General features: G+C 36.1%; 1 protein-coding gene across 9 annotated transcripts in view; it reads right to left on the minus strand.

Moving 5' to 3' along the window:
- Positions 1-21,636, minus strand: part of FER (FER tyrosine kinase) — a 434,834-nt gene that overhangs the window by 208,678 nt on the left and 204,520 nt on the right. For all 9 annotated transcript variants that reach the window (XM_025992805.2, XM_072736632.1, XM_072736630.1 and 6 more), the window contains one exon: positions 15,889-16,011. In XM_025992805.2, the coding sequence (XP_025848590.1) occupies positions 15,889-16,011 (123 nt within the window). The remainder of the gene's footprint in view (positions 1-15,888; positions 16,012-21,636) is intronic.

A 21,636-nucleotide genomic window follows, 5' to 3' on the forward strand; every position in this document is an offset into this window, starting at 1 on the left:
GCAGGGACAAGGTGACACCCCAAACCTCTCCCTCCACTCTGCCCTGCCCCACCCCACTCCTCAGGGACTCCTGGCTGCCCTAAAAGAAAGGCAGAAGGGAATGTAAATAAAATTAACTTTCATTATAACCTCAAGTATTGGCCAATACTTGAGATAGGCAGGGTATAACTTTCTCCAGGAAACTTCCAACTAACAATGTTAATGCTTAGAGAGAAAAACTTTAGCTTAACAATAGCAAGGCCTCCAATATGTTTTAAGTCTTCTTTGGCATATAAAAGTCCTTTGGATATTTCTCTTTTTCCTTACCTCCCCCAACTCCCACGTATATAATCAGCCATTCCTCACAGTCCCAGTTTAGCAGCTCTTTCTGCCCACGGGTCCTGTAAAATCACTTGCTTCAATAAAATCACTTGTTTGGGGTGCCTGACTGGCTCAGTTGGTTAAGAAGCTACCTTCGTTGCAGATCATGATCCCAGAGTCCTGGGATCAAGTTCCCCCATCAGGACCCCTGCCCAGCAGGGAGTCTGCTTCCCCCTCCACACCTCCCCTCAAATAAGTAAATAAAATCTTTTATAAAAATAAGATCAAATCAAATCACCTTTTTTGCAGAAAAAAGAAAGAAAGAAAGAAAGAAAGAAAGAAAGAAAGAAAGAAAGAAAGAAAGAAAGAAAGAAAGACAGGAGTATTACTGTCACCAACTGAAGTGAGTCCAGGGGGAAAAAGAAAATACAGATTTATTACTCAAAAGAAAATATAAGCATTGCCAAAAAGTATTGTTAAAAATCATTAACTCTTAGGTTTACCATGAGGAAATATCTGTATGGTAAACCACAAAACAACGAGGGCCATGATTTGAACATGAGAGTTCTTTATTACTAAGAGACACACAAGAAATTATAACTGAACTTTGCTGATCTTGATTCTATTTCTCATTAAATAGTCACCAATCAAAGGCTTCAGGATGTCCCACAAGATAATTTCTCTCTATGGGTATTTCTGTTATAAGACCTCATTGACCATTTAATGGTCTAGTTTTAATATATGTAACAGTTATTACATAAATAACAGAAGGAAAAACTTAAAGTTTCATTTTCTCTAAGGCTCATAGATGAATGAGGCATCCCATTTTAAAAAATCACTTGCAGATATCTTTTTAATGTCCTTGGTCTTTCTAATTTAAATGCTATTATCTTGAAGTCATTGAAATTCTTAGCATGTGTACTTTGTCCACGAAAAGTAAAGTAGGATGTGGGACAAGTCTTTTGTGGCACAATTAAATTCTTCCCTTCAAGGACAACGTAGCAGAAGGTTAACACTAATTTTGTTAATACGGTAAAGAAAGATAAATGGCTCATTTAAAAAGTGAAAACAAGCAACGCCTGTTCTTGTATTTCATTTTCAGTTTTGAAATAGGTTAATACAGGACAGTAATTTGCAAATAAGGAATATTAAATATTATGTAAGATTGCTTGACCGCTTTAAATTAACAGCAGGGAGAAGTCTCATCAAGGTGTTAAATTAATGTTATGGAACCAATCAAACATGGTTCACAATAGTATAAAATACAGACAAGCTGAGTATGCGTGCATCAGAAATATTTTCCTCTCTACTTAAAAACAGTTACGAAGTTTGCTAAGAGCATGATAACCCCTTGAAAAAGTAACTTCTAATATAAAACCATAGAAGAAGAAAATAAAAATGTGCGAAATGAACTATTATACAAATGGAACCAAAACAGAACCTATCTTATTTCCAAAGGGAGCTCACTCATTAACCTCAACCACGCTCCACTTTAGAAACATTAAGAACTAAATAAAATTTCTAGATTGTTCTAAAATATAGTCTGTTATAACATTGTTTTTCAAAAATTACAAGTATTTATTAAATATCCAGATTTTCTCAAAAATAACATCAAGTACTTACTGAATTATGCATCAGACACTGAGATGCACAAAAATGAGTGGGAATATCCTTATTAGATCCAAGGGGCTTATTAGCTGATGGGGTGTCGGACAAAACAACAACAGCTGGCTGAATGAAGAAGTGCTGTAACTCCTGCAGAGTCTAATGTGAGCGTGAGACAAGAGGATATTTTTATGGAATACTTTACGAACATCTACGCTCTGTGAAGTCGACAAATAATTAACATGGCAATTACACATCATTTTCGGAGGTTTTCTACCTGGGAAGCTTTTGCGGGCCTCAGGCTGTGGGGCCAGTGAGAGGGGAGGAGCAGAGTTGTGAAGGAGAAGGGTGATGTGGCTCAAGAGACCAGCCACACGCAGGCAAATGGCATTCTCCTCTTGTAGGTGTACTTCTACCTCTTACCAACACCCCTATCCACTCCTGACCTTACCTCTCGTTGCCCCTCCTGAGTTAGGGACAAACAGGGCTGGGCAGGGCTGGGGTAGGGGGCCAGGGAAGCAGGCTCACAAAAACCCCCAAAATGCTGAGGTGTAAGGAAACCAGGGATCAAGGAAACAGCCAGACCGCCCTGCCCTAGGTGTGGGTGGGGAGGGTGTCTTGTTATGACAGCTACTTGAGACCAAAGAATAATTAGACCCCAAAGAAGAAGTTAGTCATTAGGGATGTTATCACCAGTCCTTACTCAATGGTGATGTCAATGGACACATTAAAAGGATTTAGGATCCCTAATTGGCTTCCAATAAGAGACTAACTCTACAGGCCCTCAGTGGCAACCCAGGCGGGACCCCTCTCACTCCAGAGAGCTTTCTCTGTATCTTTACTTAATAAACTTCTGTCCCTTACTCACTCTACTGTGTCCGCGAGATTCATTCTTGGACTCTTGGGAGAAAAAGAACCAAGGCCTCCCATATCACTTCTATTCTATTGACCCCTTCTCTCCTGTTTGGATTACAGAAGTGCCAACATCAAACACAGTCTCTGTCAGAGTGAGTGCCTTGGTCTTCTTCTTGGTAGGGACTTCTTGCTTTCACTCTTTAGTCCATTAAAACATCAGATCAGTTCTCACTGTCTAAGCTTTGAAAAAAACATTAAAAAGAGATGATGATCCTCCACTAAATTGTATAGCACAGATAATTTCTCAAATAAATTATGGGCAAAATATTTGTGCACTTTTTGTGTTTGGGTAAAGTGTGAATGAAAACAAAATTCAACAATACCCCATTCCATGTGAAAAAACTTTTTTTTTTTCCACTCAGTGTGCAGATTTTCTACAAACTAACCTAAATGTTACATTGTTTGGGTATATACTTAAGATATTTGTAAATGTCATAGGGGTAATCTTTTGGTATTTTGGAACTTCTTTAAACTTTTTAATATATTTGATGCTAATTTTATTAATATTTTAATCATAAATCTGGGTCCTAGAGATTTTTACTATTCTATTCAGCAAAAACTAAAAATAGAGAAAGAAATGCTGATGCAGAATTTTTTATATTAAGTTGTATTTTATATTATGCCTTTGGCTATTGTTAAAGGACACTAAAAGCAGCAACCAATGAAATGTCTTCCTAAACTTTTCCAGAAATGCTGTCAAAGACATTGTTATATCTAAAATCCGAAGAGAGAAATTTCCTTTGGAACTTACTGGTAAGTAAAACTTCACTTTAAACAAATTAATATCCTTCCTCCTCTCTAGTCATAAAACTAGTGAACTCTTTTCTGTAATGGTTTACACCTAAATTTCATGCTCAACATAAAGATTATTAAAGGTTATTAAGAGCCTGCATTTTGTATTTTATTTACGTTGTTAAATGTCTGCCATTACTTATTTTTTCACCAGTGCTAGTAATTTATTTCTATTTTAACATCTTTCACTATAATATAACTTGATTATGGCTATATACATTCTTTCTGAAACATGGTAAGATAAAAATTGATTTGTTTTTAAATGTGCCAATAAAGGCCTTAGCTAGCCTTCAACATTTTAGTGGGGAATGTGGTATCACCAACTATGCCTTAGATATGTTTAGTTCATATTTACCCCTCACTTATAAATCTGCAGTGGAATGACATTTTCCAGAGATAAATCCTCATCTTGGTATTCAGTGATCTAAAAAAAGTCTGTCTTTAGCCAAAACTTTTATAATTTTTTTTAATTTTTTTTAAATTTTTTTAAATTTTTTTATTTTTTATTTACGATAGTCACAGAGAGAGAGAGAGAGAGAGGCAGAGACACAGGCAGAGGGAGAAGCAGGCTCCATGCACCAGGAGCCCGACGTGGGATTCGATCCCGGGTCTCCAGGATCGCGCCCTGGCCAAAGGTAGGCGCCAAACCGCTGCGCCACCCAGGGATCCCTAGCCAAAACTTTTAAGATTACTCACCTTTCTAAATCATCTGCTTCCGTCAAACTGACCTGGACTTCCTTAAAACAAGTTCCATGTCTTAGATTATTCCCTTACCATCATTTCCCATGTCTTGGATTATTCCCTTACTATAACCACAAGAGATTTCCCTACTCCTTCTGCCAATCCTCAGGACCAACTTCAAGTCCAGCTTCCTGTGTAAACCATTCCTAGGCCATTTGTTCTTCTTCTGAATTGATACATACTGGCACATATTAGTACTTTAAAAATCAATTTTATTGGTTTTTAAGAAACCTTTATAGGGGCCCCTGGGTGGCTCAGTCAGCTAAGTGCCTTCGGCTCAGGTCATGATCGGGGTCCTGGGATCGAGCCCTACCCAGGACTCCCTGCTCAGCGGGAAGGCTGTCCCTCCCTCTCCCTCTGCTGCTCCCCTTGTGCTTGTGCTCTCTTGCTGTCAAATACATACATAAAATCTTTTAAAACAACCAAAAACTTTTATATGAGTATTTTTCAAATTGAGTTTCATAAAATCAATTTTTTGGATGTAGACTTTTTAAAAAGATAATAGAATGAATCACGTATAAGAAACATAAAAAATTGTTTTATAAAACTTGTTACAGGCATAGGCATATATACATATCAATACTTATAATTCTGTGTGTCCTGGGTTTGAATATAAAATACAATTTCTTTCTATGCATGGGGGTGGGGGAGAGTCTTAAAAACACCACTGTAGTATTCTATTAAACATTATTATATAATATTTTTTTAGAAAAATTTTAATGTTACCAAAATAATAACATGTTCAATGACAAAAATTTAAAGACCAAACTTAAGCCAAAAGAAAATTATCCATAACCCCTCTACTGGAGATAATCAGATAATCATAATATTCTGGAGTACAGTTTTTCAACTTTTTTTTTTAATTTATTTATTTATGATAGAGAGAGAGAGAGAGGCAGAGACACAGGCAGAGGGAGAAGCAGGCTCCATGCACCAGGAGCCCGATGTGGGATTCGATCCCGGGTCTCTAGGATCGCGCCCTGAGCCAAAGGCAGGCGCCAAACCGCTGCGCCACCCAGGGGTCCCTCATCTTTTTTGTATATACACACACACACACATTTTCTACGTGTATGCTCATTTCATTTTTTGAAAATGGGATACTATCTTAACACTATTTTATAAATTGTTTTTTCTACTTTAACAACACATAAGATGAATATTTTATCCTTTTAACAATATTTTTTTATTTTTTTATTTTTTTTAAGATTTTATTTATTTATTCATGGGAGACACAGAGAGAGAGGCAGAGACACAGGCAGAGGGAGAAGCAGGCTCCATGCGGGGAGCCCGATGTGGCACTCGATCCCAGGACCTGGGGATTGCGCCCTGAGCAAAGGCAGACGTTCAACCGCTGAGCCACCCAGGAGTCCCCTAACAATAATTTTTTACTAAACGATCTCCCTGAAAAATTGTAACTGCTTGAGGGCAGGTACCACAGTTTCAATATTTTTTTAATTTACGTTTTGAATGGATAAAACACTCACAGTATTTTCAAAAAATAAAATCTAAACCGTAAAATAAAATAATTGCAAACAGTAAAAGTTTCCCTTAAACCTCTTCTGCTGATATCAAAACCACCAAAAAATTTATCCTCTGTTAGATATCATCATCAATAGCAGCATCTTGAATATATTTTTAAAGTTTCTTTATCATTAAAAAGTAATTCAGACATATAATTTTATGTTCTCTACAATTTTTATACAAAAGATAATGTAACATAAAGTCTGTTTTATAACTTAGTTTCTTGTGTTAACAATGCACTTTGGAGTTGTCTCAGTGAGTATACAGAAAGTTTCCTCATTTACACTTCTCCATTCGGTGAGGTACATAGTTGATTTAACTAGACACCTACTGATGAAGGTTTCAATTATTTCCAATATCCTGATATTACAAACAATGCTGCGTGACTAACCTTGTACTGACACCATTTCATATGTACACAAATATAATTAAAGAATAGATTACAGAATTGTTAATACTAAGTCAAAGGTATATATATTTTGTAGTTTTGATGATTTCGCCAACTTGCCTTCTACAGAGATTCCGCTAACGTATACTCTCATTACCAAAGTATCTAAGAGCCTTTTCTGCACAACTTTGCCAAGAAAGTGAGTTATTAAACTGTGAGTTTTGCCAATCTACTAGGTGAAAAAATGATACCTCGTTATAGTTTTAATCTCCATTTATTCCACTGAGTGAAGTAATTATTTGCCATATCCTTAAAAGACATTTGCAGTTTTATTTTTTGAGCGATTTGGTCACACCCCTTGCCAATTTTTCTGTTTGGTTGTCTCTCTCTTTTTAAACAACTTTTAGAGGCTCTTTGTATATTAAGAGATTGGTACTTTTGTGGTATGGGTTTCTCGTCATTAAATTAACAAATGTTTTAAATTATGTACTGATCTTTTTAAAAGCAGTTATTATTATATATTTTTTTTCTGTTTTTCTAATTCATCCCTTTATGCTTTTATCTTTATTAATTCCTTCTGCTTTGTTTTACTTAATTGTGGATTTGTTTCTCTTAATTTTTTGAGTTATATACTTCACTCAATTATTTCACTTTCTTAATGATGTAACTATTTAAGGCTCTAAATTTTTTTCCAAGTGTAGCTTTGGCTGCATCAACTTAAGTTATATGTAAAATTCTATTTTCCCCACCCATTTCCCACATTCACTGATGCAAGCAAGGAATGTAGCCTGAGAACTTTAGGGTAAATTCCTCTTTCAAAAGGTATTTTTGCTGGAGCTTGGTAACATCGAGAGCAGCTGGGCTATCTGAAGATGTCTTAACTTTGTGCTATACAATTTCTGCCCAATCAAGGTTGGTTACCATAACATGTACTTTGAAGTCGGTGAATTATGATGGGGGAACAGAGGACTAGCTGAGGACAAGGCACGAGCCCAGGACCGCACACTGACAAGTCCCTGAAACAGGCAGAGGGACATTCCTCGATGGTCTCACCTGCCCGGATGTTCAGACTTTTCTAAGGGCAAGAGGCAATCTTAGCTTCACCCCAGGAGCCTGTAAGTCTACTTTAACATATATAAATTCCTTTAGAAATTTCCTTTATCTCTACCCCCCAAGATACGTATTGGTGATCATCCCCCAAGCACATGGCCCATCGATATCCACCTCATAGCTCAGGTTTTATTAGATGGTAATAAATGACCTTTCCCAACAATAGCCGGCCCCTCAAGGTCCTGGAAACCTTGCTTCCAAAATTCTTTAGAGAGGACGCTATCCTTAAACCCCTCCCACTCCCAGGTATATAATCAGCCACCCCTCACAGGCCCAGGGCAGCAGCTCTTCCTGCCCACGGGTCCTATCCCAGAGCTTTAATAAAACCATCATTTTGCACCAAAGACGTCTCAAGAATTCTTTCTTGGTCGTCATCTCCAGACCTCCCCCAACCAGACCTATATTCCAAAACTTCATCAAGTTATACATGGTTCTTAGTTTCATGAAAAATGCAGTTGATAGATATTTTGCTTTTGTTGTTCTCTTCGCTATGGTTTCCAGCAGGGAATGGGGTAAAAATTGCGAAGTCATCAACCAAGTTTATGCCAGAAACCCTCCTATATAATTTCTTGTATGTTTCTACATGCTTCTCTGGTCCTGTGCACATAGAAACGTCCCATTAATACTTTAAAATGGTGAAATGACACACTTTGGGCAATGTTTGTGCTATAAACACGAAATCTGGCCTTCTACTTGCATTTAAAAAATTCCAGTGAATGATTCATCTACCTGTTCCAATCATCCCTAAAATATTTACAAGGTAAATAAGAAATATATATATGGAATGATTACTGAAAAACTTAGCTCCTTAGACTGAAAAAAAACCATAATATCTAAGAAAGTATGAGGTAGGCTGATGATAAAATACTCCTGAGAGGTCATTTAAAGAAGATCAGAGGTCTCCAGGGCCTATTAATTTTGAGTCTAACATTGCTCTTCCTTAAATTAACTGCTGGTCAAGTTTGAGATAAGAAACTGGAAGTCAGTCTACATGTTATGTGTCGTTTGACAGGCTTCTTTTATTTTACTAAATGGATCAAGTCTAAAACCCAAGTTTAATACAACTTCCCAGATGATGCTAAATGAAGGCTGAAAGTTTCAAAGCTACCGCGCACAACAGGTTATATAGTTCCTGCTGGGCTAATTTTCATAAAGGATGACACCATAACTGTCAAGTTTACTGTTACTTCCTAGTGCTAGAATACTGGAGTGTAGAAACAAGTTGTTGTTACACTACTGACATGACTGAGACCACAGATTATAATTGATGCCAGTGGAGATTGTAGTAGAAAGATGATAAATGGAACAGAATCAGTTTTAGGACACACCTTGAAAATTTACAAGAAATATGATTCAGGATAAATTACAAACTCTGACTTTCCTCCCTTAAAGGGATAATAATACTCAATTCACAGTTGTTGAGAAGATTTAATAAAATAATACAAGTAGTGTGTTGTCAACAGACTATGCACCCAATAATGTCTTTTTTCTTCCTTCATAATTTAAAATCTTCCAAATTTGCCCTCTGTTGTGATTTGTCATGTGAAAAAGTTTTTAAAGTAAGAATATGGTATTTTACAGTTTCCAACATATATCTGGGGATTCTCTTACATGATGTTTACAACAACCATGTAGGGTTACTGTAGGCAGTTGACTTGCCCCAGATCACATGGTTGAGTGTAGTGAAAACTGGCATTTAAAATTGGATTCTGGGCAGCCCGGGTGGCTCAGTGGTTGAGCACCACCTTCAGCCCAGGGCGTGATCCTGGAGTCCCAGGATCAAGTCCCACGTCGGGCTCGCTGCATGGAGCCTGCTTCTCCCTCTGCCTGTGTCTCTGCCCCTCTTGGTCTCTTTGTGTGTGTCTCTATCTAATAAATAAATAAAATCTATTGGATTCCTTCTGCTCAATTCAGAGGTCCACATGGAGATTTATTATATTCTTGATGAATTTATCCTGAGGAGGACATTTTGTAATTTTTTGTGTTCTTCTACTCTTAACAGACCTAATAATTGATCTAAGAGGCAATTAAATAGGAATCTTAACAGTGAGCATTCTATATCAGAAGTTTTTTTCCCCCAAACTGTGGCTTCCATAATTGGAAATCTAATTTGACATGCTAAATTTCATTTTCAAGAGCTAAAAAAAAAAAAAAATCTCACTTATTTATCTTCACATTTTTAAACAGACAGCACTTTTTAAAAATCCTATACAAATTGACAGCATAAGAGGATTAATTGCAAAAGCACAGCTAGCTAGATGCCTCTTAAAAAATATTACTGAGTGTGATATTATGATTTATAGTAAGAAATTGTATTTTGCCTTTGTCTTTATTTCTGGCACAGAGCTCCTAACACCCTTGGAAATTCCTAAATGCTGAGAACCATAAAGGTGTCTTTTGTTAGGTTAACAAGTGACAGTTGGCTGGCTTCTAGGTAACCTAAGGATAGGGCTAGTTGCCATAAAAACTTACCCTGTGATTTGAGGGTTGGAGTTTTCAGTCCCACCCCCTTGACCTCAGGGGAGGGAAGAGAGGCTAGAAATTGCGTTCAAGCCCCAGTGCTCAATGATTTAATTAATCATGCCCATTAATAAAACCTCCATATAAACCCAGAAAGACAGGCTAGGGAGAGATTCCAAGTTGGTAATGGTGTGGAAATTCGCAAACAGTTGTACCCTTAGAAATCAAGAAAGTGCCAATCCCCTTCTCATATACCTTGTCTCACATGAATCTCAAACATCCGGCTGTTCCTGAATTATGTCCTTTCATATTAAACTGGTCATCTACTAAGTAGACTGTTTTTTGAAGTTCTGGGAGGCACTCTGGCAAATTAATTGAACCTACAGACAGGGTCATTGGAAACTCCAATCTATCACCAGTATGTCAGAAGCACAGGTGACAACCTGAAGACTGGCATCTGAATTTGGGCAGAGGAGGTGGGACGGTCTAGTAGAATTAAGTCCTTAAATTATGGAGCTGATTCTATCTTCAGGTAGTGTCAGAATTGAGCTAACTGGTTGGTATAGGGGGGAGGGGCAAAAATCAAGCAATACAAAAACTGAAAAATAACAATGGGCTGGGGAGAAAAGTTTTTAGAAATTAATAACATATGTTTTACTCTAATTTACGTAGGCGGCCATATTATTGCAAAAATATTCCCTTGAAATTCACTAGCACTATTAAACATAGATCTTTTGTTTTGAAGGGACTCACTATGCAACGTTATAAAATTTTACACTGAGCTTCTATTCAAATGAAGGGAATTTCTTAAATTACATAATAAACAATTGGCCTTTTAAGATGATATACATTAATTATTAAATTAATCCAAATCTGTGCTCACCTCCAATCACTCTTCCATTCGACCCCGCTGTTCCTGCCACACTAGCTCCTGCAGCTCCTCATTCATAACGAGAAACACTCTTCCCCCAGACACTCATGGAAGAAATCCAGCCAGTAAGCAGCAGCATGGTTCTAGTGGTTTAGAATTGGCATCTGTTCTCATAGGTCAGTAAGCATGATGTGTTGTTAAAGGCTTTAATGTATAACCATACAGAGAAGTCCTTGGTTTGGTTCACATTTCTCTTCAAAATTCATTAGGAGGCCTTCCTGCTTGGATCACAACGTTTTTAAAAAGCAGCTGCCCCTACACACTGACACACACACACACACACACACACACACACACGCCACCCAACCCCTGACCTCATTGTCACACTCAGGTCATTATCTTCTTCTTCTTCTTCTTTTTTTTTAATTTATTTATGATAGTCACACAGAGAGAGAGAGAGAGGCAGAGACACAGGCAGAGGGAGAGGGAGAAGCAGGCTCCATGCACTGGGAGCCCGATGTGGGATTCGATCCTGGGTCTCCAGGATCGCGCCCTGGGCCAAAGGCAGGCCCCAAACCGCTGTGCCACCCAGGGATCCCCAGGTCATTATCTTAACAGGTTTCATTTCATAGCATTTATTGCACTCTGACATAGTATGTAGATCACTGCGCAGCAGAGAGAGAGAGAGAGAGTGTGTGTGTGTGTGTGTTAAGGAAATATTTGTTAGATGAATAAATACTAAATCACATATACTTTCCAGTCTTCATTAAAATTTTAAATTATTTTCACAATCTAATTACGTAATTAAAGACTATGGATATAGATTTAAAGAAAAATAAGTCTCTTTCATTCCACAAAATGGTAAACTGAAAAGACTTCAACGGATCAAAAACTGTATCAGAAGCCTCTAGAGAAGGAAAATCATTAAGCAGTAATACTGGACGAAGCAAGCTATGTTACTTAACAAGCTACATAAACAGTCTTTAAGTGACCTGAAACTAACAGCGTGAAGAGAGGGTCTAATTAAAAGTACAGTTTTCTCTTGTATGAACTGTTCTTTGCTTGCCTGTATCCAACATGAAAGCTGTTGTCTCAAACCTGTCTGTCACAGAAAGACTTACTCTCTGCAAAGATCTACTTCTACTCTCTGGCCTCCTGCACTAAATTCTGATGAAAAGCTGTAAGTACCTGATTTCAGCTGGCATGCAACTCATTTGTCTGAAGTTCAGAGTTCTAGAGTTCTTAATGGCTCATTGCCTTAACTCACCTGAATTTATTCATGAACTTTAATTTCCATTCTGAAAGAAATTTCTTAAAAAAAAAAAAAAGCTAAATCTGAAGAAATATCAAACTTAACAAGGTAAATAAACTTTCAAGTCACTGTTTAAATGGTAAAGTTGAACTAGGTGTCTTTCTTAACTACACCTTATCAAGCCCTATATTTTACCTCAAGTCCCAGCTCTATCACCCAGTATTACTGTTTATTGATTTTCCTTTCAAAAAGACCCGTAGTACAGTTTTTGACGTTACAGCCTTTTTCAACTTAACATTTTATGGAATCAAAGATACTTCCTTTTCCTTAAATCCACACCCTTGTTCCTTAGAATAAGCAGTTTATTCTAGTCTCTGAAGTCTGTTCTCCACAGTCTAGACAGATAGTAGGTAAGACCATAGGCTCCCATCTCAGCTCTGCCTCTTACCTATTGTGTCATCTTGTGCAAGTCAGTTATGATTTTTAAGCTTCAGCTCCTCATTCATAACATTGTCTGAGGTTAAAAACAACACTAACTTTGTATGGGGCTAATTATAATACTTCGTAGGAATATGTAAGGGTTAAATGAGATAATGCATATGAAAAGCTCAGCAAGTACCTGGTTTCTAGCAATTGCTCAATGAATTCAATGCTTCAACAACTATTTACTGAACACCTACTATGGGAGAACACTGTTCTAGGCATGGGGCTACAGCTGCACTAATTGTTAAAAGTAATTCTGGGCCTTACTGGAATTTACATTCTACTTGGGGAAGACAGACAAGTAAAAATACATCAAATGAAATAATTTCAAGCATACACAATTGTAGCAAACAGATATGAAGAAGGAGAAGAGTGGAACCAAAGGGCGTAAGGTGTTATTTCACACAAGATAGTCAGAAAAGGCCTCTGTAATAAGTGATAGAAATAGAAACTGACCCAGGATGGACTCTGTGCATAGCCAGTGTGCTCGCTAACATAAGAAGGGAGGTGCTGGGTGATCAATAATCCCTGTTTACAACAATGTCTTGCGTCTTCCATACGTTTTCACCAGCTTTGGGAAGCAGCACAGGAGAAATCTGCCAGGGGAAAGTAAGGGAGGGCTGTCTCGGGCACCCACGAGCTTTATCATCCCGAGAAAGCTAAATAAATCCTAATTCTAAAAAAAAAAAAAAAAAAAAAAACCTAATTCTAGATTGTCTAGTTTTCTGTACTTCTAAAGATAAGTAAGAGAATCCTTTGGCCACCGTGTCCTCCAGTTAGGCAGCATGATGATATACTTGTATTTTCATGGGTAGGAATAAAATAAATAGGAAGTAAGCAGTAAGTTGCTATAAACAGAAATTATATTGAGACCAAAATAGCACTCTTTATGGAGGCTAAAAATGAAGTCTTGGTAAGATGGAAATGAGATGTTTTACAGCATATTATATGGTCAAAGACATTAACTTCTTACACAAATTAAATCAGGAAATAGATTCCCATTATAAGAGTATAAATAATTTCTCAAAGGAAGATACATAACAGATAATACCACCATAATAAAATCCATATCAATTTGTTCTTCACTCATAATTGAAAACTGCCCAACTGTCACAACCTCTGCTTTGTGATTTTCTTTTAAAAGCATAATATGATTCATTAAATAATGTGCATAATAATATTTACAACAAACAGATAATGATCTGCCTATTTCAAATACCAGCACTGTAGATCAGGTTAATAGTCGGCTAGATAAACTTCAAAATTTCTACCTCATAAAACAATCATACATAGCTCCTTAATTTTCTCTAGTTTTCAGTCTACAGTTATTTTCATAGCACACTGCTATATAAAATGATGAGACAATCAGCTCCACAGCCAGTGTTGGGGGTTTGGGAGAAAGAGAATAATTGGCCATGTAACAGTCCACAGAATCTACTCCATTTATCTAGGCTCGATTCATGGAAAATTTTATATAGAGAAGGATATAGCTTTATTTGAAATTATATATTCTTATTCAAGCCCAGATCTGCATTTTTATGCGCCTCTTTTATGGCTTTGGTCTCTCAATTTAGACCTGGCTCAGCAAGTAGGAAATGCAAATATTTGGTTGGCTGTAAAACAGGATATCAATATCTCTGAAAACCCAGTTGCATATCTTGTTGACCTAACAGGGGTAAGAAGTATTCTCACTGTGCTGAATTTTATTTCATGCTGGAATTATACCGGAATTAAAGTTCATACTTTTGCATGTACCAGTAAGTATACAAAACTCCTGTCATTTAAGGGACAGAGGGAGGGCAGTGGCAGAGGAGATGTTGAAGACAACCCCCTACATTTTTGGTTTGAGCAGCTATTGGGTGGTACAAGCTCCCTCATTATCCAAATGTTTGCTTTATGCCACTCTGCTTTTACAAAAGACTTATATTAGCACCTATGTTTGCTAACTAAAAGAAATTCAAAGAGGATTTTTGCTTTTGTGAAACGGTAATTGCTTCTGTGTTTTATGTTATTTGGCTTACAAAAGATTTCGCAGGAACGCTCTATTTTTGGATAGTGGGGAATACTTGTGCCATTTATTGAAAAAGGAAAAAACAAAGTTTGGAGTTAAACTCAGTTTTACATAAAGAGTAGAAAAGTCTATGTCTTTCAGGAAAAAGTAAATGTAAGCTAAAAATATAAGTTTGTAAGTCTCTGGTATATAAATAGTAAATGGAGTGGCAGGAGTAGATCATCTTAGGCAAAGAAAAGAACTGGAATTCTGCAGAACAACAGCAGTTATTCATTCATTGATGGAGGAAGAAACATTGACAGAGTTCTCTGTTTCCTAGAGAAAAACATGACAAGTTGTTTCAAACTAACAGAATTTTTATAGGGGTTTCTGAAATTGAAATGGGGGTAATAGCAAATGGAAAAATACAAATGAAAATAGAGCCAATCTTATAATTCTAGAAAAATGGGCAAGAAGGCCAATTTCTTAGCCACAGAATTAGTGTCAAAATCTTCTGTGAAAGGAAGGTTTAGGCTCAGCCCCTCAGTGATGACCGAGTAATACAACATGAGTTCTAGACTAACAAAGGATAGTATAACTGTTGCTTTTTTTTTTTTTTTTTAATTTCTTTAGCTGAATCTGGATTACACATTAGCATTCTTGGGAATAGCGCTTGCTTCATATTAAAAGTCATCCTTAGATATATAAAAATTGAATTAGCAGGTATTAACCTACCAGATTTTATGGCTGTTTATCCCTCTGCTGTACTTCATAGTAGTTGGCCTCAAAGAAAAGGACTCTTGACTACCCCAGTTCAAGTTCTGATACATCAAAAGTACTTAGAGGCCAAGCCAGCTCTATTGCTCTACTTTGAGCCAGGCCCCACAGGTTTTACCATAAAACACAAACCATCTTCATACCCACTGTTTACCTCACAAATCTCCTAAAGCACATGGAAGTAATGTGTTCTGTGCTAGATCTTAGAGGTAAAAGTTACCTAGAACAATTTCTCACCTAGCTAGCTACCTGCCAGCCCCACATAAGAAACTTATGATTTATTATATTTGAGAAAAGTAAGGTAGTTTTTAAAACTTCTTTATAATATATTGTAAACTTAACCTCCAAAATTAAAATTCTATTTCACTCATAATTGCTGGACATATTCTTTGACTTTCTGCATCTTAAAATCTCTTATAAACTGCACTCAAAGTCAAAACCTTATAAGGTAAGAAAGAAAGCCTCAAATCTTTCAAGGAAAACTGGGAAGAAAAAAAAAAAGAATAGGCCATTTGTAACTCAGCAAATGCTGATTAAAAAGGCAGCCTACCTTAAGAAAACCAAGGAAATGCTATGCTTCAACATTAGTGTCATTGGTAATCACAAAGCCCTCTGGTTTCCAAACATTTATAAATAATCTAAGAAACTTATAAATATATACATATACACACAAATGTACTTACCTTAGGAATAGGATTCAGCAGAACTACACCTGACTTCTTAGTGATGACCTGTTTCGTTGTATAGTGATGATCTATAAGTTGAGGAATGTTTGAAAAACCAGTGCCTTCAAATCGATATAGATTCTGGAGAAAAAAAAAAAACAATAAAGAAGAATAAATATGAAGACATTGCTTCAGCAAGACTCCATTCAGTAATAAATTAAGTTCCACTAAGAAAAACTATCGTTGCACAACAATAGTGTGAATATACTTGATACTAGGATCAGATGGTAAAAGTAAAAATAAAAGATCACCATTTCCTCCTTATCAATACAGTAGCAATTGGTATTTCTATGATGGGGTTATTCACACATTATTCTTTCACCAAAAGCACCTAGTCATCTTACACACCACTGACAAAGAAAGAAAATGCACAGTGACAAAACTACAAATACCGGCATGCTCAAATCTTGCACTTTGTGATTTCATAACATCTGATAAGTAACATTTTCTCAGACTCTGTCACATTCCCTTTCCCTGTATTTATATTTCAAATAGGCAAGCAGGTCATATGGATGAACTGATAGCAATACATTTAGCAAATAAAAAATATCTTACTGGTCACACCTTTCAATGCAGGAAGCACTGGAATGCAAAGTAATAGAATAAAAACTTCTGATAGTTCACAAAGGTTGCCCATATATATGCAGGTGATGTATACAGATACCAATATGAATGTGCTCTAAGAAAACTCTATGTTAAGAAATAAGAATATTTAAAACGTACCTAAATTTGGATATTATTTATATCATTGGAAGATTATTTTCTTAGTTAAAAGATAAAAAAAGAAATTAAGGTTCCTTTTCCATAGCAAAAAGTAAGATTCAATTTACCAGAATCTGATTTATATACCACCTTTAAATGGACATTTGTTTTATCAAGTAAGGGACAAACAGGAGTTAGTTTACTGTAAAACTAATCATAGAATATCATTCAATTCAGGGCAGGTTGTGTTAGAGTAAATTCAGGGCAACTGTTGATAAGTTGCCTGAAGAATTTTTGAATACACCGGCCAGACCTACTATGATATATTAACAATGATGCTTAAGAATATTTCATAATGAAGACACTAATCTATTATTAGTCATGCAATGTGCTAAGCAAGTTCTCTCAGCATTCAGTTTATTCGTCGGTGAAACAAATAATATTTGGATCTCCTCAAAGAGTAAGTATGAGGCTTGACCAAGTATCAACATACAAACCCCTTTGCTCAGTATATGGCACTGGTACACGTTCAATTATTAAATCACTAAAGCAATAATAATCCTTGGGTTACAAAAATAATTCCATATCCAGATAAAGAAGAAGAAACATTTTCAAAGAATACTTAAAGTGTAAATTACCTTTTCTCAAGGAATAATCATTATCTATAAATAATCAGATATCCTGAAAGCCATTCTTACATTAAACTGATTAAAAAATAAAGAAATGAAAAAGTTCATAGACATGTAATGCATAACAATAGTAACAATGGGGATATTTCAACCAAATATACAGTATTATATGCTTGAAAGTTGCGGAGAGTCAATCTTAAGCATTCTGACCATGCGTACAAGAAAAGTATTTAACGTTAACTGTGACGTGTTAATGGTTTTGATCCTGGTAATCATTTTACAATGTGTATCAAATCATCATGTTGTACACTTACATACAATTCTATTAGTCAATAATTACTGACAATTCATTCCCCCATAAAGCTAAAAACATAGGGGCGCCTGGGTGGCTCAGTTGGTTAAGTGACTGCCTCCGCTCAGGTCTGATTCCTAGGGTCCTGGGATAGAGCTCCATGGAGCGAGAAGTCGGCTTCTCCCTCTCCCTCTGACCCTCCTCCCGGCTTAGGCTCTCTGTCTCAAATAAATAAAATCTTAAAAAAAAATAAGTTAAAAATCCATATGTCTCTTCCCTTTGTCTTCCTTTTGTCTACTGTCAACATAGCATCAGGTGATCCTGTTACAGCAGATCATTCCATTACTTTGCTTATATTCTTACTTCCCTCAGAATAAACGCCAAAGTCCTTACTGTGGTCTCTGAGACTCATCTGTCCTCTGTCATCTCTCTTACATCATCTCTTACCACTACCCACCCCTCTCCCAGCTTCCCTCCAGCCACATAATTTTAGTGAAACACACTATACACACTCCTTACTCAGGGAGTTTGAATTTGCTGCTTGAATAGTTCCTCAGATGGTCGTACGGGTAACGGCTCCCTTACTTGCTCCAGTCTTTCAGCATATGTCACCTTTTCAGTGAGGTCTTCTCTGACCACCCCATACAACATTCAATACTCCATTTTCTCACCCCAACTAAACTAATCTCCTTTTTCTTATTGAAATTTCGCTCAGAACTTATCACCATCTAATATCATAGCTATTTTTCTTGTTTATTGTCTATTTCCTCCTCTAGAATGTAAGTTCATGAGTTAATAAATTTTTAACATCACAGTATTCCCATGGTTTAGAACAGTGCCTGGCATGTACTGCCTTTATCAAAAAATATGTACGAATAAATGAAATATAATGCATATAAAATGAGTGTGAAGTTAAAGACACAAGTAAGATAACTCAACTTAGAAATGAATACTGAAAACACACACCCAAGCTCAAGACACTGAAGTATAATGTTCAACAATAAGTAACATGATAAAATTCACAGAGAATCAAATTTCAAATCAGCCACTAGTGTCATAATATAATGTCTTGTACAAAATTCTAAAACACTTGTATAACTAGAGAAACAGTGAATAGAATAATGGGAATTTTCATTTAAGAACATATCTGGCTTTTAAGTTGAAAGAGAGTTTTCTGTCATTGACATAGTAATCATGATGGGTGAAGACAGTGAATACAAGGGATGATATAAGAAACTGGTTTCTAGCAATTATCATTTTAAAGCCATCAGTTCACATCAGTGAAGTTCTCAGAGTCCTAATTGTGCAAAACCAGTTAACTCGCTTTCTTAACTATGAAGATAAAGTAATGAATCTAAAAACAATGCTAAGATGACATATGCTTATCAAGTTCAGCTAAGCATCAAGCTAAGGTCAAGAGTAACCGATTCACGAAATCTGTTGAGGACTTGTTCCTTGGTACTCTCAAAATTCCAAATATTATAATTTGATCTTGTTACAAATCTGTATAAATTTCTTATAGCTCAGATGATATAAGGTTTGGTTCACCAAAAAATGGATTCTTTTTTAAGTTTTCTACATGGCTGTGAAAATAATACAAATGAGTGAATCCAGACTAATCTTAAGTGAGACACTTTTCCTTGGAGCTACTAATGATCTCTTAAGTGAATTCCAAAAGAAGCAATAAAAAATAGTAGTAGAGAATAGATTTTTGCAAACCTCTACAAAGGTCATTTTGTTGATTGTCATTTGTATTACATGATTAAGCATCAAGTAATAGGTCATTAAAAAGTATGCATAAAATATGATAATTCAAATTTTATAAAATAAAAATTATATAGATGCCTATAATTAGAATATATCAAAAAATACTCAAAGAATATACACTGAACCCATAAGGTGGTCTTATGAAAACATTTGCTACATCTAGAAGTTGTTTCTGAGTTATCACTATGCTACTTAAGAATCATGCATATGGATGAAAAACACATAAAAAAACAGCATCAGATTTTGTTGCTATACATACTTCCAGAGTACTGTTATTATACAAAGAAGTCAGAACAGAATATGCATACAAAAATGAGATGGGGGTTCAATGAATGTATAATCTGAAATCATATGCCTGAGAAGATCCCCTGAAAAAGAATTGAGAACAAGAAGGCTTAAGGAAAAGCAAGGGAGCAAGGAAGCAAATGAAAGAAGAAAAGAAAGAAAGAAAGAAAGAAAGAAAGAAAGAAAGAAAGAAAGAAAGAAAGAAAGAAAGAAAGGATTTCTCAAAGAGAAAAAAAGAAAGGATTTCTCAAAGAGGGCAGCTGAGATGCATAAGCTAAATTTAAAAAAAAAAGCTAAATAAAACATTCCCTTTTTTTTGGTAAAATACCTAAAAATGAAAACATAAAACATAAGCTTTAGCTTTCTCCAATAAAAACAGCATATGGAATACTTGTAAGTAACTCATTAAACCAGTACACAGGAAGGGTTGCTGGAGAGTTTGGGAAATCGTATTAATAAGGTTTCTATATGTCTTTTCCTACTTAACTGTTACTCATTATTCAGATGTTGTCTCAAACTTAACTTCCTTAAGTTTCCCAGTCAAAAGCTTTTATAGCAATATGCATCTACTTTACAGCTTATAATTATTACTTTACAGTTTATAATTATATATAACTTGTGATTTACAAGTGACTGTGGGCCTCCCTCCTAGATTATAGGCTCCACCATCTTATCCTTGGGCCTTAAAAGTACTCAGTCTTTCCTGGAAATTAATGTTAATGAGCTTTTGTTAAGCCTTTAATTGTTAAGAAGAAAGTAAGTCCCCTAAGTCTTTAACTGTGTGTCAAGGACACAGAAAATGATAACCTAGGGCAGTTTCTTTTGACTTCAAGGTACTTATCACCTCTTTTGGGTACTTGAAGGGTAGGAGTAGAGTGATTAAAATAATTCAAAATATACAACAATGAGGCATAAACATGGGATGAACTGTCATTCAAACAAGTTTTGTTTTTTTAAATGTTTATTTTCTTTAATTTCAATCTATTAACATATAATGTATTATGAGTTTCAGAGATAGAGGTCTTCAGTGATTCATCAGTCCTATATGATATGCAGTGTTCATTACATCACATGCCCTCATTAATATCCATCACCCAGAGACCCCATCCACCCACCTTCCTCTACCCCAGTGACCCTCAGTTTGTTTCCTACAATTAAGAGTCTCTTATGGTTTGTCTCCCTCTCTGATTTCATCTTGTTTTATTTTTTCTTCTCTTCCCCTCGGGTCTTCTGTTTTGTTTCTTAAATTCCACATATAAGTGAGATCATATGATAATTCTTTCTCTGATTGACTTATTTTGCTTAGCATAATACCCTCTAATTCCAACTACATGGTTGCAAAAGGCAAGATTTCAATTTTTGATGGCTGAGTATTATTCCATTGTAGATAGGTGTGTGTGTGTGTGTGTGTGTGTGTGTGTGTGTGTGTGTGTATAAATATATATCTTTTTTGGATCACTACATTTGTATCTTTGGGGTAAATACCCAGTAAAGCAATTGCTGGGTCGCAGGGTAGCTCTATTTTCAACTCTTTGAAGAACTTCTATAATATTTTCCAGAATGGCTACACCAGTTTGCATTCCCACCAACAGTGTACAATGGTTCCCCTTTCTCCGCAACCTCGCCATCATCTGTCGCTTCCTAACTTGTTCATTTTAGCCATTCTGACTGGCATGAGATTTTGATTTGTTTACAATTTTGATTTGTATCTTCCTGATGCCAAGTGATGTTGAGCCTTTATTTCATGTGTCTGTTGGCCATCTTTAAGTCTTCTTTGGAGAAATGTCTGTTCACCCATTTCTTGATTGGATTGTTTGTTCTTTGGATGTTGAGTTTGATAAGTTCTTTATAGATTTTGGATACTAGCTCTTTAGCTGATGAGGCATTTGCAAGTATCTTCTCCCATTCTGTTGGTTTTGTTGACTATTTCCTTTGCTGTGCAGAAGTCTTTTTTATCTAGATGAGGTCCAAATAGTTCATTTTTGCCTTTGTTTTCCTTGCCTTTGGAGATGTGTCTAGCAAGAAGATGCT

Source organism: Vulpes vulpes, chromosome 14 (genome assembly GCF_048418805.1).
Source record: "Vulpes vulpes isolate BD-2025 chromosome 14, VulVul3, whole genome shotgun sequence".
NCBI classification, from domain to species: domain Eukaryota; kingdom Metazoa; phylum Chordata; class Mammalia; order Carnivora; family Canidae; genus Vulpes; species Vulpes vulpes.